Here is an 18653-nt window from a genome sequence, read left to right as displayed (position 1 = left end):
TACGGTGGATCCTGTAAATACGTGTGGGGGTCTAGCCATCTTTTGGAAGAAGAATGTTGATATATCGGTTAATTATGAAGACAAAAACGTTCTTGACTTATCTGTACAGTACGGTGGTTACAGTTTTTTCCTTACGGGAGTTTATGGTAACCCAAATGGCTCTTTAAGACATCAGGTTTGGGAAAGACTGACTCGGATAGGCATTTCTAGAAAAGGGCCCTGGTGTATGTTGGGGGATTTTAATGAGATTCTCAACAATTCAGAAAACAAGGAGGACCTAAGCGTAGTGAGGCCTCGTTTCTTCCCTTTTCGAAAATGCTGAAAGTTTGTGGTATGGTGGAATTAAGCAGTATAGGTAATAGCTTTACTTAAGGTGGTCGAAGGGGTACTCATTGGATCCAATGCAAGCTAGATAGGTGTTTTGCAAACAAATATTGGCTAGCTAAGTTTCCTGGAGCAAGCCAAAGATTCCTACCTAAAAGAGGATCGGATCATAGACCTATCTTAATTAGTCTACTTTCCTCACAAGACTCGTATAGAGGCTCTTTTAAGTTTGATAAGAGGATGCTCCACAAACCTCTAGTGAAGGAAGTTATAAGCATAGCATGGAATCAGTTTAAACCGAGACATGAGGCCCTGGTTTCAGAGAGGATCAGAAATTGCAGACGAGCACTTAGCCAGTGGAAAAAGGTCAACAGTCTCAACTCAAAGGATAAAATCACCTCGCTTCAAAATGAATTGGAGGTGGTCCAATCTTCAAGGAACCCATCCTTTGAGGCTATGGGGTACCTGAAAAACAAACTCGTTGATGCTAATAGGGAGAAAGAGTCTCACTGGCAACAAAAAAGCAGAGCAAACTGGATGCTTGAAGGAGACAAAAATACCAAGTACTTTCATGCTTCAGTCAAACAAACGAGAACCAAGAATGGATTAGATAAACTCCAAGATAAGAATGGAGTCTTGCATTGCTTTGAAGCGTCGAAAGGAGAGGTCACGACCAGCTATTTTCAGGAGCTGTTTACATCGTCTAATCCGGTGGAAGTCAACTCTATGTTGGATGGGATAAAGACTAGAGTTTCTCCCAGAATGAATCAAATACTGCTACAGGAAATCACAAAAAAAGAGATCAAGAGAGCGGTTTTCTCCATTAACCCTGCTCGTGCTCCAGGGGCTGATGGAATGACAAGTGCCTTTTTCCAAGAGTACTGGACAGTGATCGGACCGCAGGTAATTAAAGAGGTTCTAGGGCTCTTTGAAACTGGTGAATTTCCTAAAGAGTGGAACTATACTCAGCTGTGTCTTATTCCAAAGAAGACTAAGTCCTCATTAATGAGTGATCTTAGACGTATCAGCCTGTGCTCTGTCTTGTATAAGGTGGTATCGAAGATAATCACGTTCAGACTCCAACCTTTGCTGAGTGAGATTGTCTCTCCAAACCAATCGGCTTTCATTCCGGATTGACTTATAACTGATAATATCTTAATTGCTCATGAGGCTGTTCATGCTTTAAGAACACACAAAGATATTGCCAAAGACTCGATGGCGGTAAAAACAGACATGTCTAAGGCGTACGATCGGATGGAGTGGGATTATTTCGAAGCTCTATTAGCTGCTTTAGAGTTTGATAGAAGGTGGATTGCTTTGGTTATGTTCTGTGTTAGATCAGTCACGTATACAGTTTTGATCAATGGACAGCCCTTTGGTCTCATCAACCCTCAGAGAGGGCTTAGGTAGGGAGATCATCTATCCCCAGCTCTGTTTGTACTGTGTGCTGAAGTTCTAACACACCTCATGAACCAAGCTGAAATGGAGGGTAAAATCACAGGTTTTCAGTTTTCTCCAGAGGGTCCGTCGATCCATCACCTTTTCTTTGCAGACGACAGTTTGTTTTTGATCAAAGCATCAGTTGATGAGGGCTCTGCACTGAAGGCAATCTTATCAGATTTTGGAAATATCACTGGCCAAATGATCAACTTGGACAAGTCATCAATTACATACGGAGAGAAGATCGACTTGCAACTCAGAGGTTTAATTTCGGAAAAACTTGGCATTCACAAAGAAGGTGGTGTTTGCACTTATTTAGGGTTGCCTTAATGCTTCAGTGGCTTAAAGGTAGAAATGCTAAGTTTCATTGCGGATGGGTTAAAATCAAGAATGTCAGGCTGGTACGCAAGGACCTTGTCCCAGGGTGGGAAAGAGATACTCCTTAAGTCAGTGGCAATGGCAATGCCGGTGTATGCCATGTCATGTTTTAAGTTACCAAAAAGATTTCTGAGAACATTACATCAGTAATGTCAGCTTTATGGTGGAACTCTACTGAGGATAAAAGGAAGATGCACTGGATAGGGTGGGAACAGTTATGCATCCCTAAACATCTTGGAGACCTAGGATTTAAAGATATCCAAATATTCAATCAGGCTCTATTGGCAAAACAAGCGTGGAGGATCATGCAAGATAAAGACTGCTTGTTTGCGAGATTTTTCAAAAGCAGATACTTCCCAGATTCTGAATTCCTCGAGTCGGGGATAGGGGATCGTCCCTCTTATGCATGGAGAAGTATATCCCATGGAAAGGAACTATTGAAGCCAGGTCTTAGGCAAATGGTTGGGAATGGAGACTCCATTTCAGTCTGAACGAATAGATGGATCATGGATGGAGTGATGCGAGCTCCGCTTATGAAAAACATTATTTTTGATCTAGATTTGTTGGTCAAAGATCTGATGGACCCAATAACAAAGTCGTGGGACATGGAAAAGCTGAGGTATCATTTCTTCCCAAGGGATGTGGATTTAATTATCAAAATCAAACCGGTTTTGTCTTCAGAGGATTTTATGATATGGGAGCACACAAAGAGTGGAGTATATTCAGTCAAGTCTAGATATTAGTCTGAATATCAAAAAGAGAAGATAGAATTGCTGAGAGAAGCTTTGATGCAACCCTCAACCTTTCCAATCAAGGAGAGGGTTTGGAAAAGTAATACAACCACAAAGATCAAAAACTTCATGTGGAAAGTTGTAAGTGGAGCTATCCTTGTGGCTGATAAAATGTTAGAGAGAGGGCTCAAAGTGGACTCGCGTTTTTAGAGATGTGGGATGGAGGGTGAATCAAATAACCATGTACTCTTCACATGCACAATGGCTAAGCAGGTTTGGGCACTCTACAACTTCCCCTTACCTCCTAATGGTTTCGACACATGTTCAGTTTTCCAGAACATGTATTACCTATTCTTGATGAGCATAAATAACAAAATCCCAATGGAGATCAGAAAAGCATTCCCGTGGATTCTATGGCAGTTGTGGAAAAGTAGAAACCAACTAGCTATTGAAGGAAGGGGCTTCTGCATTGGTGCAATCATCTTAAAGATAAGGGATAATGTCTCAGATTGGTTCCACGCGCACTCGGAGGCTGAAGTTACATATGATACTCAAAGGCTCAGTAATGTAGTGATTCGAAAACAATGGACCCCTCCTACTCTTGATTGGCTCAAATGCAACATAGCGTCATCATGGGATGGAGATACCAATACGGGGGGAGCGGCTTGGGTTCTTAGGAATGAAAAAGGAGATACAATCATGCATAGCAGAAGATCCTTTTCTAATACAACGGATAAAATGGATGCTTTACAATCATGCACAGCAGAAGATCCTTTGCTAATACAACGGATAAAATGGATGCTAGTGTTCAGGCTTGGATTTGGACTATTAATAGTCTAAAAAGTCATAATTTGTCAAAAATCATTCTAGCATCTGAGGACAGTGTCTTGATAGGGACTGTTACCAGACCTCCTGACTGGCCAGCTTTTAAAGCTAAATCTGTGGAAATCTTTGAAGCTCTTAGAGAATTACGAGAATGGAAAACTTTTTTGGAGGAAAGAAGCTCAAATTTGGCAGCTCACCTGATCGCAAAAAGTGTCACGAGAGACGATCGTCGCCAATCGTATGTAGTTAGGGGTTACCTTTTTGGCTTGCTCAGCTTTTTGAAAATGAACAATCAAATGCGCTTTTGAGCAGCTGTTGAAAGGCTCCGGTGATTGCTGATAATCATCTCTGTTTTTTGTGGTTTTCTGGGTTTTTTTTGGTTTTGCAGCTTTTTGTTTGTGCAAAATGATCAGGCCAACATGGGCTTTGTAGGAAGGTATGCCATATTGTAATATCTACTTATACCAATATAAAGCTATTAAGAAAAAAAAAAAAGCAACAACCAAAATTTCAAGATTTCTACATTTGAATTCCATTGCAATGTTATAGTTGGAGACAATAAGATGCTCAACAATAAGTTTGTATTTACCTAGCATAACTAATTTTTTGTACCTTTTTTTTTCTTCGTGTACATTCTCATGCTGGGCAAAATAACCGACCAAAACCGTACCGAAAAAAACCAAACCGAACCGAACCGAAGTTTTTCAAATATCCGAATGGTTAGTTAAATCTATATCCAAACTAACCGAAACTGAACCGTACCGAACCGACAATTAAATGGTTAACCGAAATATCCGAAAACCTAGAAGATACCAAATATTATATACTTAATATTATGCAAAACTATAAAATAAACTTAAAATATAAATTATTTCTAGATTCAAAACAATTAAATATTTCAATAATTAATATATTTAAATGTTATTATTTTGAATTCACAAAGTTAAATAATATTTTGTAAAATTGAATCAATATTTTTCCTTTTTTATATTTTTGTTATTGTATATTTGGTTATATTCGGTTAGTTTTGGTTATATTAGGTTAATTTGGTTAATTTTAATATAATTTATGTTAGTTATGGTTACCTATTTAACTAACCGAACCGAAACCGAACCGAAAGAAACCGAACCGAACCAAACTGAAATTTTTAAAATATCCAAATGGTTACTATATTACTATATCCAAAATAACCGAAACCAAATACAACCGAACCGAAACCGAATGGTTAACCGAATGTCCAAGCATATATCATATTTTAACTGTTCGACCAAAAAAATAAATAAATAAATCATATTTTAACTAATTTAGTTGGGCCAATTTTTGGTATTGTTGGGCTGAGTGAATTGATAGCTCATCTCATTTACCATATGTTTCAGAGCCTCCCTTCTTTCATAAGGAAGTAGTAGTAGGGTTGGCCACGAGGCTCCGATGAATTTTACCTTTTAAGGTAACTAAAAAAATTATTTTTACTCGATCCCTAAATAACGGATACCCTGAAAATGGATAGGGGATACCTAATAAAAAGTTGACCTGCTAGATATTCGATCTTTTACCCTTACTCGCATATTTATTAATAATTCATGCCTAAATATTCGAACACTAGAAACTGAATCCCAAGACTGTTGGAGGACAAGTGGATATCAATTAAAGCTTTCAAAGTTAGATATGATTAACTTGATTTTATGTTCTTATTTTCCTTTTTTCTAGTGTTCTTTCAGCCATGTAGGTTGGTTTATCTTTGATTATTTAAAACTTGCCTCCAAGATTTAGATGGCGTAGAAGATTGTCCATCCATAAGTCGACGATCTATGATTTTTAATATTATGGCCTTAGCTTTGTACAATATATACATAGTCTGATAGTCAAACGTTAATGAAAAATCGATGTTCCATTTATACCGTTCGTTGACAAAAAAAAAAAGAAAAAAAAATAATGGAATTGATTAGGCTAAGCATCCAATAAAGAAAACAGGAACACGAGAGATAAAAAGTAAACTAAGATATTTCCTAATGTTGTTCTGCAACTAAAACGATGCACCTTACTCAACATTTAAGCACAAAGTTAAGAGTCCAGAATACCTTAGTAATTAAGTTGTACGTTTATCAGCTCCAAAAAAACTTTTGTAACGCCTGAAAATCCCTGCCTTTGCGGATGCATCAGTCCCGAACATCTATGCGATGTCTTCTATCTGCAAAGATGTTTGACTAGTTCAATGTGTTTTTCCTTTCCAAAAAAAAAGAAAGTTGGTGTACTTATATTGGTAATTTTCCCCGTTTTTTTAATGTTTTTATATTAATTTGTTTTATAGTTAATGTATATAGAACATGCTATAGGTGTGCTTTTGGGCCACTTAAAAGTGAAAACTAATTAAAGACCGATCACTATGTCTCTCATCTTACCATACTCAAACTCAATCTCTAAGGAAAGAGTTACCTAGCTATATTTCAAACTACTTCGTATACTATTCAAGATTTGGTAGCTGAGAAATAAATGAATAGTGTTATTGTCTACTTTATAACCAAGAAGAGAAACAAAAAGCTGTTAGACTACCTTCCTATCAGCCTTTCAAGTTTCTCATCCATACTTGTTCAATATTATCCTAATGAAGCCTGATCAGCTTCAAACTAATTCTTCTTGCAAATTAGTATGCTAAAGATTCTTAATATAAGATAGACTAGTTAATTCGCATATTTTTTGGTCGTGTTGTTCATGTTATCGATCAATGCTACAAGAAAGATGGATATCCAACTCATTTCAAGTATAAGTTATAACTATCCATATCATAGATTTAGCAAATTGTGTCATTCCTCAGCACCAACCTTAAGTCCTTTAGGCTTGATCCCAACTCTGGAGTTTCACTCTATCTCAGTTTCTAATTATATTTCTTCCCCATCAACCGTTTGCCAAATATCTAGTCTACTAATAGCTAGAGAAACCATATCTCACAAGTCGCACCCTAACAACAGAATAAACACGGAAACAAAGACCTTTTGACACCAATGTCCCACCGGTGATCCTACTGACACAAACACAAACTCTTGAGAAGAGTTCTACTTTTTTTTTTTGGTGGGATTGAGAAGAGTTCTACTGGTCAGCTAATGACTCAACCAAATGTGTGTCTCATGGACTTTATGGTAGAAAGTAAAGATACTGTTTGGAACCCACCTCCAACAATCTTTAAGCCAATGAAAAAGGTATACAAGAACGAAACATGAAGCAAAACTCTCAAGTAGCCACTACACCATTTACCACCGTAAAAAAAAAAATTAAGTGCCAAGTGAATGAAGATAATTAAGTGCACTTGATATAAAAGTTACCACACATTTTTCATACAAAGTTGGAGAGAAAACGACCAACGATTGACGGAAACAATGCTAGAAATCGAAATCAGAAGTAACAAACCTCGGTAGTAGAAAAGAAATGAGAACACTTCAATATGATCGAGGCTAAAACACCTGCACATCCCATGGAGAAAAGTTTGGGAAGGCTGATGAGAATTGCACCTTCTACTATGGATCTACTATTAGAATTGCACCTTTATACTATGGATTTAAAAGTTTGGGAAGGCTAAAACATCTTCAACGATGGATTTACAAAATTCACACACTCACACACAAAAAAAAAAAAGAATATAAAATGCAACTCACTCACACACAAATCGCACACGTGTTTAAATCACACCTAACAAGTGAACACACGGGTACCATCTATATATATACGCCTTTGCAAGACCGTCACTTGCAATGTTCTCTACTTCGTCTTCATTCTCCTTAGAGCTCTCTATTGTTCATCAATAGCCCATAACCATGGCTCATACTCTCGGCCTCACTCAACCCAACTCCACCGAGCCTCACAAGGTATGTTTTCACTTTACTCTGACTGATTTGAGATGGGGTTTGTATAAAATTCAGTGATCCGTAGATTAGCTTTGTTCCCTTGATCAATCGAGCTCAAAGTTTTTATTTTTATTATTTTTTTTTTTTTGATGACAATTCTGCAGATCTCGTTCACTGCTAAGGAGATCGATGTAATTGAATGGAAAGGAGATGTACTTGTAGTTGGTGTGACGGATAAAGATTTGACTAAAGACGAGAGCTCAAAGTTTAAAAATCCGATCTTGAACAAGCTCGATGATCACTTGAATGGACTCTTAGCTCAAGTCTCGTCCGAGGAGGATTTCAACGGTAAACCTGGTCAGTCAACTGTTCTTAGGCTTCCGGGTCTTGGAGCAAAGCGAATCGCTTTGATCGGTCTTGGACAATCTGTTCCATCAGCTTTTCATAGCCTCGGTGATTCTGTAGTTACAGTTTCTAAAGCTTCTCAATCTAGTAGTGTCGCTGTTGTGCTTGCTTCAAGTGTTTCTGATGAATCTAAGATTAGCTCTGCATCAGCTTTAGCTTCAGGTAACTTTAATTAGTAACAAGAGAAGTTTTTGAGTCTTGTTTATTACGGTTTTGGATTTGATTTTGGGTGTTTGTGTCTATAGGCATAGTGCTTGGTTTGTTTGAAGATAGTAGGTATAAGTCTGAATCAAAGAAACCATCTTTGAAGTCTGTTGATATCATTGGATTTGGAACTGGTCCTGCGCTAGAGAAGAAGCTGAAGTATGATGATGATGTTTCTTACGGTGTGATTTTCGGGAGAGAACTCACTAACTCTCCTGCCAATGTGCTTACTCCTGGTATGGATGGTCTCAAACATTGTCATGTTTTTTGGTTTTGCTGAGTTGTCCTAATCTGGTTATGGTTTTGTATCTTTTCAGCTGTACTAGCTGAGGAAGCAGCGAAATTGGCTTCTAGTTATAGTGATGTCTTCACTGCAACCATCTTGAACGAAGAGCAATGCAAAGTGTTGAAGATGGGTTCTTATCTAGCTGTTGCTGCTGCGTCTGCTAACCCCCCTCATTTCATCCACCTTGTTTATAAACCTCCGAGTGGCTCTGTTAAGACCAAACTTGCTCTTGTCGGAAAAGGATTGACCTTTGACAGGTAATTACCATATCATTTACTCATATGTATTGTGTCTAGTTTCTTGTTATTTTAGTGGTTGTTGATCGAATGTCTTGTGTAACACAGTGGTGGCTACAACATTAAGACTGGACCCGGCTGCTTAATTGAGCTAATGAAATTAGACATGGGTGGTTCAGCTGCTGTTTTTGGCGCTGCGAAAGCTATTGCTGAGATTAAGCCTCCTGGTGTTGAGGTTAGTTTCTCCCATCAGATTCTTCTAGAAGCTAGAGTTTTTTTTTTTAACACAACTAAACAATTCGTCTTTCCACAACCAGGTTCATTTCATCGTTGCAGCATGCGAGAATATGATTAGTGGAACCGGAATGAGACCTGGAGATGTCATCACAGCCTCAAATGGAAAGACCATTGAGGTATTTAATGAGTTTTTTTCCCCGTCAGGTTTGAGCTTTTGCTGGTTTCATATGCCATGCTAATTGTTGGTGAATGGTGTATGTAGGTCAACAACACAGATGCTGAAGGTCGGCTAACACTTGCAGATGCTCTAGTGTATGCTTGTAACCAGGGCGTCGACAAGGTATTGCGTTGCTCTATTTATAAAAGAAGCTGGAAGGAGCTTGTTTCTGTTAAACTTTATCTTTTGCACTTAAACATGGTGAAATAACTTGCAGATCGTTGACCTCGCTACATTGACTGGGGCCTGTGTTGTTGCTCTTGGACCATCAATGGCAGGTACATAGCTCAATATCCCTGCAGTTGCTTTTGTTCAAAACTGGCTCATGATTATGGTTCGGTGTTCTTTTTACTTGATAGCTATCTATACACCTAGCGACGAGCTTGCAAAGGAAGTGGTTTCTGCATCAGAGAGAAGTGGAGAAAAGCTGTGGAGGATGCCATTGGAAGATAGCTATTGGGAGATGATGAAGTCTGGAGTTGCGGATATGGTCAACACAGGGGGGCGTGCAGGAGGTTCCATCACCGCAGCGCTCTTCTTGAAACAGGTGAAAACAAAGTCTTTTTTAAAGTCTATACATACATGATTTCTGATAAAACGAATTGGTGAAAATTAATTAAACCGTCCTCTGTTTTCGTGGTATATGTCAGTTTGTGAGCGAGAAGGTGCAATGGATGCATATAGACATGGCTGGACCGGTGTGGAACGAGAAGAAGAAGTCTGGGACAGGGTTTGGTGTTGCGACGCTTGTCGAGTGGGTGCAGAAGAATTCATCTTCGTGAATGAAACCTAGAGAGAAAGAGAGACCGTTGAGTTTTTCGGGTGTTGAAGTGATTGCTGGTTTTTTAATAAAGAGGTCTCAAAAGTTGTGGTGATTTTAGATGTTCTTACTTGGTTCTGAACAGTAAAAATCTTCAAAAATTGAATAAAGGGGTTCTCTGCGTTGTGTCCTACGAATACTGTCTTTCTACTTTTGAAGTCGTCAACATTGGTCCAATATCTATAGAAATCATATATGGGTCACCAAATTGATAGAAACCAAACCGTTGACCCAAACTTGAATGAAGATGCGTGCGTGCTTCATCGCCAAATCCCTCCTAGCTCCGTACAATTGTTGCCGTTCTCGATTTTTCTGCCTGCCACTGCCAGGCAAAGGGAAAGTAGGTTTCCATATGGTGGGTTTAAGTTACCATGGAAAAGTTATCTCCGCAACACACGAGACCACGACTCTACTTGTACCACATCTCCATTATAGACAAATTCTTCCCGCAACACTAGAGACCACAACAAGGAGCTCTCTATATACAACACTAGATAGAGACTTAAACCAAAACATAATATATAAATATTAATAATTTTTTTGTCTGCCACTATACCAAGGAACTTGCCCTTGATATTGTTCTTTTAACAAAAAAAAATTATAGGCGGTTTATGTCTATTTAATGAGATTATTGGTCGAACGAGAAGCTCAACTTAGCCGGGGATCATCGACACCGACGTGAACCTCGTCTCTCGGTTCGGTTGCTTCTTCAAATCGGTTCATTTGGTAGGTTAATCATCTCAACAGTTGCGAATTCTGTTTTTGGGTCACTCACTCTTTACCTTGCAAGAAACATCAATTTCTGATCTACGTGGCTTCCACAAATTTCGTTTGAAACATTTTGTCTGAACTAAAAAATCCACAAAAAAAATAGGTTCGCAAATGGCTGAGGAAACAACAAAGTACGACTCAATCTTCACTTAGTTCTTGATTTATAGTTCTGATTTGATTTTTTAAATCAGATTTTAGTATAGGGTTTTGTAGATATGCTATAGTTACTGGAGGGAATAGAGGAATTGGATTAGAGACATGCAGACAACTAGCAAACAAAGGGATTAGGGTTGTTCTGACATCTAGAGATGATTGAAGAAAGAGCTCGGTGTTTCTGATCAAAACATAGTCTTTCATCAGCTCGATATCTCTGATCCTGCTAGTGTCACTAATCTTGCTGAGTTTGTGAAAACCCAATTCGGAAAACTCGATATCTTGGTACGAGTCAGCTCTGATCTCTATTGATTACTCTGTTCTTATTACTCTGTTTTTTGTGTAATGTTGAGTGATCTTTTGATTGTTTTTACAGATTAATAATGCAGGGGTTAGTGGTGTCATCACTGATGTGGCTGCTTTAAGAGCTGGGACTGGGAAAGTAAGTGTGTTTGTGTTAAAGTTCGATAGATCTTTGTCAAGTTTAAAGCTTTCTTGGTATTTTCTACATGGCAGGAAGGTTTCAAGTGGGAGGAAACTATCACAGAGACGTATGAGCTAGCTGAAGAATGCATCAAGATTAACTATTATGGATCAAAGAGAATGTGTGAGGCGTTTATTCCTCTTTTGCGGTTATCTGATTCTCCAAGAATTGTTAATGTATCATCCTTCATGGGTCAAGTAAAGGTATGTAAGAAATTGATATCAAGAATGCTTGAGAGATGTTGGAAGATAAACTCTGTTTTACATTACTATTGATGAAATGTTTGTTTAATCATCAGAATGTACTAAACGAATGGGCGAAAGGGATCCTTAGCGACGTAGAGAATCTCACAGAGGAAAGAATCGACGAAGTCATCAACCAACTTCTCAGTGATTTGAAAGAAGATACAGGTAAGAAAAAAGATTGGGCTAAAGTCATGTCCGCTTACGTGGTTTCGAAAGCCGGTGTGAATGGTTACACGAGGATCCTGGCGAAGAAACATCCTGAGTTTCGTGTAAACTCGGTTTGTCCTGGATTTGTTAAGACGGATATGAATTTCAAGACTGGAGTTTTGTCTGTGGAAGAAGGAGCATCAAGTCCTGTGAGGTTGGCTTTGCTTCCATATCAAGAATCTCCTTCTGGTTGTTTCTTTGATCGCCACCAAGTTTCAGAGTTCTAAATCTTTGTAATGGAGAATTATTATTTAAAAGCTGAACAAATAAAATTATGTGTGTCTGAAGAGCCATAGGCATCAACGATTCAAAAAGGGAAACATTATTTATCCTTATTAATTGTGTTTTGCGTTCTAGACACTCTAAAGCTTGCGGTTGATGACACTAATAGGAACAAGGTGAAGAGGGTGCTTCCTATGGCTAGTCAGACCAGGTGCTTCTTCAATACTCACTTCCTCTGTCACTTTCCAATCAAAATGGTACAAAAGATTTGCCAATGAGTACTCCACCGTACTTAATCCCACGAACATCGCGGGACAACCTCTGCGTCCGCTTCCAAACGGCAACAGCTCATAACTCGTCCCTTTACTATCCACATTGCTATCGATGAATCTCTCTGGGATAAACTCTTCAGGATCCTTCCATACATCAGGGTTACGTCCAATCGCCCATGCATTGACATGAATACGCGTTCCAGGGTAAATGTCATAACCTTTGATCTTGAATTTGGTCATTGCTTCTCTAGGAATCAGGATTGGACTTGGTGCGTGTAACCTCCAGGTCTCCTTGAGCACCATTTTCATGTATGGTAGACTCTCGAGATCATCGTACGTCACTATACCTTTGTCTCCTACATGTTCACGAATCTCAGCTTGTACTTTCTTCATCACTCTAGGGTGTCTTGCAAGCTCTGCCATTGTCCAATCCATAGTGATTGCAGATGTGTCTACTCCTGCTACGAACAAATCCTGAAATGAAAAACAATGTTTCCATAGACTCAGTTTCTTCATTTGTATCAAAATATGCCTAATCAAATGTTACATAACATTTCAATGTTGTATTCGGATATAATTTCCATAAGATGAAGTATGCAATTCACATAAAAAATGAAATAAAAGCCTTTGACCAAAAAAAAAAATGAAATAAAAGCCAATTCAATTGCATCTAAAAGCAAGACACGAACAGAGCTTATGTCTAAAAATCTATATTAAGAAAACTTACCATAAGAATAGCTCTGATATGTGTATCAGTGATCCTATTAGAACCAAGTTTGGTTTCTTGACTCTGTAACTTGAGCAAGACGTCAATCAAATCCTCACGTTCTTCAGTCTTCTTCTTTTCCCGATGATCAACAATAGCTTTCTGATAAAACGTATCAAGATCTTTAAAACTCTTCCTCCGACTAGATTCAAGCCCATTGATCCGATCCAAGATCCAACCAAACCCGGGGAAAATATCCGCCGCCGCGAATTTTCCGATCACTCTGTTCGCCTCCGTGAACACCTCCATAAACCTCTCGTTGTCCATATCACTCCCGCGAAAACTTAATCCAAAAGCCATCCGACACGTAAAGCTCGCGACGAACTTGATCAGCTTCCCGCTAAGATCAACGGAAGTCCCAGACGCCGCCGAGTCAGACAACGAGTTGATGAGTCGACTCAGCTCTTCGTCTCTAAGGTTCCGGAACGAGTTGGCTCGTTTGACTGAGAAAAGTTCAAGAACACAGAGTTTACGAACTTCTCTATAGTAATCACCCCACTGAGTGAACCCTAGACCAAGCCCATCGTAGAAAAAGCTCTTGGTGATTGATAGCTTGGGACGAGTGCAACACTCCGAGTCATGGAGTTTTAAAACTTCCTCCGCCGTCTCCGGGGAGTGTACAACCACCGTACGGACGCTTCCGAGGTAGACGGTGATTACGGGGCCGTATTTGAGAGAGAGATCTCTTAGGGTGCGGTGAGGGAGTGATCCGAGCTGGTGGATGTTTCCTAAGATAGGTAATCTTGGTGGACATGGTGGAAGATTTTTAGGGGAGCGACGAAGAAGGAAGATGATAAGAAGTGGAGGAAGTAACAGTAGAAGAAGCCATGGAAGCAGCTCAGTGGAGATAGGGAAGGAGAGAAACGACATTTGTTTTCTTTGTTGTTATCGTCTTTTTTATTTTGTTTTGGAAGGAAGATGAGTGACCATACCATATATAATAGAGAGAAACGTGACGTTTTGTCGACAAAAAAAATCATATATGTGACGTTTTATTAAATTAAATTTTTGTTTGTTAGAACTTTTCGACCACATGCTGACATTTTTGACGTTTACTTTCTAGTATACATAATTGACCAAAGGAACGGTCATTGTAGGGAATCTTGAACCGTAGTGTAAATCAATCACCAGAGTTTGTATGTATGGACTAATCTCTGGAGCATGCGTAACGCTAATGTATATAATACATGCTACTATTTTAAATAGTCAAGTCAAGTATGTTTGAATATTTGAAATCAATGTAAGAAGATTCAAATCTTGACTTTGTAATCCTAAATTGAGTATTTCAACCATTAAACCACTATGAATTAGTTGTTATTGTAATTATATGCAATAAAAATCCTAATAAGTTTAGATAATATATTTCATGTTCTTTATTGCTCATCTCTGAAAAATAATATTTATAATCCTTTTGCGTTATGTCGTTGTTACAACTTTTTAACTTGAATAAATAATCTCATATAGTGAATACGAAGAAGAATGTGGTATTTTAAAAGGCGTAAATATCACATGTGCGAGTTTAACAATTCACGTGTGCGAGTACTACTAACATAGTTTTTGTTTTTATAATGTCAAAACTTATTTTTGTTTTTATTGAGTCAAAGCTTTGGAAGCGATGAGTAGGTAAATTACCGATGACCTCATTATTCGCCTACAACTTAAAAAAAAATAATAATAAAAAAATAGCAAAGCAAAGCTCAAAGGAAAATAATAATAAAATAAGTTTGAGGGAGAGGAAAAATACCATGGATTGTAAAAAGTTATATATTGCTTGTTATGATATAGTACGGGAATGAGTCTGGAAGGTTCTTGACATTGATCAAGTTGATGAGGCCCACCGATGAAGGTTTAATGGAGTAATTAGTGGAATTTGGTTTGAATTTGGGATGCTACGAATGTCAACGGAAAAGTACTTGGTGGTTCGATTTGGATTTGTCTGCTAAGCATATGGATTATGGTTGGATGATCATGGCAGTACCTTAGAGAGAAAATGAGTTTCTGTGTTTTCAAAACCTCTTTCACATGTCTAAGATTATGTTTTGCTTGAGGGCAAGCAAAATCTAAGTCTGGGGGAGTTGATATATCATGGTTTTATGGTTTTTAACCATGATACAAAGAGTCTTTTTGAGTCTTTTGATTTGTTTTCTAGGATATTTTTGAGTCTTTGCAGGTTTTCTAGGACTTTGGCACATAAGGAGCAAAGTGGAGCAATCTGGATCATTTTGGAGCATAAATCTTGAAGAATCAATTTGGGCTCGGATCAGAGTTGGAGCATCGACCGACACCGAAGGAGCATCGGTCGACACCCTCTTCAGCCGATGAAGGATCACAAATTTGGAAGTTTTACAAAGTTGTCCGAAGTTTTCCATATTTGCAACACAAGTCCCTGATGTGTTTTAGAACATATAAATAGTATTTTTAGGTTTTACAAACCCTTAAGTTTTATTCTAGAAAGTTTCATTCTAGCAAGTTTTATTTTCTGCAACCTTTTGGGAGAATAGATATTGAGAACTTTTGGGAGAGAGATCTGAACTCCTTCGAGAGAAGAATTCCTGAACTCCCTCTTTTACTTTTTAATATCTATTGCATGTTATTCAGAATTATGTCTTGTTCTTCATTAAACATGTCTGAGTAGTTTGCTTGTTGTGTTCAGGGTTTTTCACAGGGATTTTATGAATTATTAGATCTGTTTATTTAGGATTCTTTATCTTTCTAAATCTTCAGCATATGTTGTTCTTAATGCTAGATCTTTGATTAGCCATCTGGATTTAGATCTTAGGATTATTGATTGATATGAGAATATAATTGATTTTCCTGATAAAACCTTTTGATGAGCAAAATTACTTTTTGCAAAGAGATTTGATTTAGTAATTTTGTGAACAATCTAAACATGTTTTTAAAGCTGATTTTTAACCTAGAATTTTGCAAAGAGATTTGGATTTTCTGGTTTTAAATTTAGATAATATTTGCAGTGAGAACTGATTTATTTTACAAAAGTGTTTAGAGTTCTAGATCTGATTTTAATTGCTTGAATCCTATTTAATTATTGATTTAATATTTTATAATCTCCTGAGAAATTTTCTGGACCTAGCTTTTTGATCTTCTGAATTTACAACAGTTTTATTTAATATTTTGCATTGCCTTTTTAATTTAAATCAACTTGTTTAGCTTAATTATAAAACTCTATAATTTATTGTGTAGACCTGAGTCCTTGTGGAATTCGACCCTTAAGTATTACAGTGACCTCTTAATTTGAGAGAGTAGCTCTAGCGTTTAATTTGAGCATATCAAATTTGGCGCCGTTGCCGGGGACTCTTTGATCTACCATTAGATTTGAGTTTTTGATTTTGTCTAAATTTTTCTTTTTTATTTTCAACTAACACGCTTTTGTTTCTTTTCTCTTGTGTGTTTCAGGTACATGCCTAATAAGCCTAACACAAGGAGCAACAAGATTGGTCCTACTATGAAGCTTACAAACCAAGAGTTGGGAAAGTTAGAGCGTGAAAACCGAAAAGCAGCCAAACCCTTGAAGATGGTTGCCACAATCATTCTAATACGTGATGAGGATGGTGCTTTAAGGGATCAAGAGGGCCACTTGCGCAACGAGCAGGGCCAAAAGCTTGATGCGGAAGGCAACATAATTGCTGAAGACGTTGTCGCTGCGGAACAGAACCTTGGTGTCGATCGACGCCAACCTGAGGGTATCGATCGACACCAACCTCCAGCAGACGGACGTGGAGCTTCCAACCACGTCCACAACCCAGTTCGAAGACAGGATCAAAACCGGGATCTGATCAGGACTATTGCAGACTTCAACATAGCTGATTTAATGTATGAAAACCGCTTTGCAATTGTTCCACCTCCATTTCCAAGGAATGACTTTGAGCTGAAGCCTGCATACTTCCAGCTAGTTGGACAAATACCCTTCTCTAACCTGCCCAATGAGAAGGCTTTGGACCATATTGAACACTTTGAAGACTTGGTGACTAGTATCAAGGCTAATGGAGTGACTGGGGATTATATCTACTGCAAGCTTTTCCCATATTCACTTACGGGAGAAGCATCTCAATGGCTAAAACAGTTGCCAGCCAGATCTTTGACCTCTTGGCAACAAGTAAAGGTGGCTTTTCTCAACTACTTTTATGATGATGCCATGTCAGATGAGCTAATAGTCAAGCTGTCCTCCTTCAAGCAAAGACCAGATGAAGCTTTCAAGACAGCTTGGGTAAGATTCAAGGCATATCAAAGGGACTGTCCACACCATGGCTTTTCAAGAGTGCAGCTGTTGAGTATCTTTTTCATAGGGATTGACTGGGAATATCAGCTAGCTTTGGATGCTGCAAGCCATGGAAACTTCAAGACAAGATATCCAGAAGATGTTGAAGCTTTGATTGAGAATTTGGCTTCCAGCAATAGCACTAAGAGAGCATATACTGAAAGGAAGAGATTACATGGAGGATTTGATTCAAAACAGCTAGCTTCTGTTAATGCCAAACTGGATTCAGTTTACAATCTTCTAGTGGGTAAGAAGTCAGTCCAATTTGCTGCTGAAGTTGAGACATTTGAGCCAGAGCCAGAGAATACAGAGGAGAATATCAACTATATGTATGGAGCTGGGTATCAAGGTCAGAGATTCGGTAATCAACAAAGTAACAAGCCTTACAGTGGGAACTCTTCAGGCTACACTCCTAAATCAGATTACCAGAAGCAGCACCAAAACAATGGTCATACTGGAACCTATGGGAACTCTTCTTATCAGTCTCCTCCTCCACAGACTTCTTCTGAGAGTAGAATATAAACTATGCTAGAGCAACTTTTGCAAGGTCAGGAACAGTTATCAGTGACATTCAATGGAAAGATTAATAATGTCTACAATGAGCTTATGGGGAGGATTGATGCTTTGAACATTCATGTCAAGAAGCTGGAAAATCAGGTTGCACAAACTGTTGGATCCGTCAAGAGACAAGAGGGATTTCTTCCTGGAAGAACTGGGTCAAACCCCAAGCATGCTTGCAATGCCATATTAGTGAGGGATGGAGAAGATGGTGAAATTGAAACTGCAGAAAAAAGAGAGCAATCGGCCAAACCTGAGACAGAGAATTCAACTTCAGACGATGGTGTCGGTCGATACCACATGAGTGTCAGTCGACACCCCTCTCAGACAGAACTAGAAACTGCAAAATCTCCGATTCCAACAGTTGTTGAGAGGGCAGCCTAAGATCCCTTTTCCTAAGCCAAGAAGGTCCTAGCAGGAGCTTGAGGATAAGGTGATGATTGAGATAAGGATAAGGTGATGATTGAGATGCCTTTGATTGATGCAGTAAAGCTTTCACCACCACTTAAGCGGTATGTGAAGAGGATGGTATCCAATGGTTTAAGCCCTGAAGAAGGAGCACTGCTTACAAAAGATGTCAGTGCAATTCTGTTGAACCAGCCTGTTCAAAAGAGAAAAGAGAAGAAGCAAGAAGTGATAGTCTCTGAGAGAGTGAGTGCAACAATTCAGTGTAGGACTGCTAAGAAGTTACCAGATCCTGGAAGCTTTGTACTTGATTGCTCAATCTCAACAGGAAGGTTTGCACACTCACTTTGTGATC

General features: G+C 38.6%; 3 protein-coding genes and 1 pseudogene across 3 annotated transcripts; 3 read left to right on the top strand and 1 right to left on the bottom strand.

Moving 5' to 3' along the window:
* LOC109129548 (uncharacterized mitochondrial protein AtMg00310-like) lies at positions 2292 to 2633 on the top strand. The gene has a single exon (XM_019237834.1). The coding sequence runs from the start codon at positions 2292 to 2294 to the stop codon at positions 2631 to 2633; it is 342 nt and encodes a 113-aa protein (XP_019093379.1).
* On the top strand, positions 7422 to 10070 carry LOC104752048 (leucine aminopeptidase 1). The gene is made up of 10 exons (XM_010474119.2): positions 7422 to 7555; positions 7699 to 8101; positions 8185 to 8379; positions 8461 to 8686; positions 8774 to 8900; positions 8983 to 9078; positions 9165 to 9242; positions 9337 to 9397; positions 9479 to 9666; positions 9770 to 10070. The coding sequence occupies exons 1-10, from the start codon at positions 7505 to 7507 to the stop codon at positions 9899 to 9901; spliced, it is 1557 nt and encodes a 518-aa protein (XP_010472421.1). The 5' UTR covers positions 7422 to 7504; the 3' UTR covers positions 9902 to 10070.
* Positions 10268 to 12134, top strand: LOC104752050 (annotated as a pseudogene).
* Positions 12028 to 13975, bottom strand: LOC104752051 (cytochrome P450 71B6). The gene is made up of 2 exons (XM_010474120.1): positions 13021 to 13975; positions 12028 to 12767 (listed from the first exon to the last, which is right to left on the bottom strand). Exons 1-2 carry the CDS (start codon positions 13927 to 13929, stop codon positions 12162 to 12164), a joined length of 1515 nt encoding a protein of 504 aa, XP_010472422.1. The 5' UTR covers positions 13930 to 13975; the 3' UTR covers positions 12028 to 12161.

Source organism: Camelina sativa, chromosome 16 (genome assembly GCF_000633955.1).
Source record: "Camelina sativa cultivar DH55 chromosome 16, Cs, whole genome shotgun sequence".
Lineage (NCBI taxonomy): Eukaryota > Viridiplantae > Streptophyta > Magnoliopsida > Brassicales > Brassicaceae > Camelina > Camelina sativa.
The sequence above is the reverse complement of the archived record's forward strand: the minus strand, read 5'-3'. Positions and strand labels throughout refer to the sequence as shown.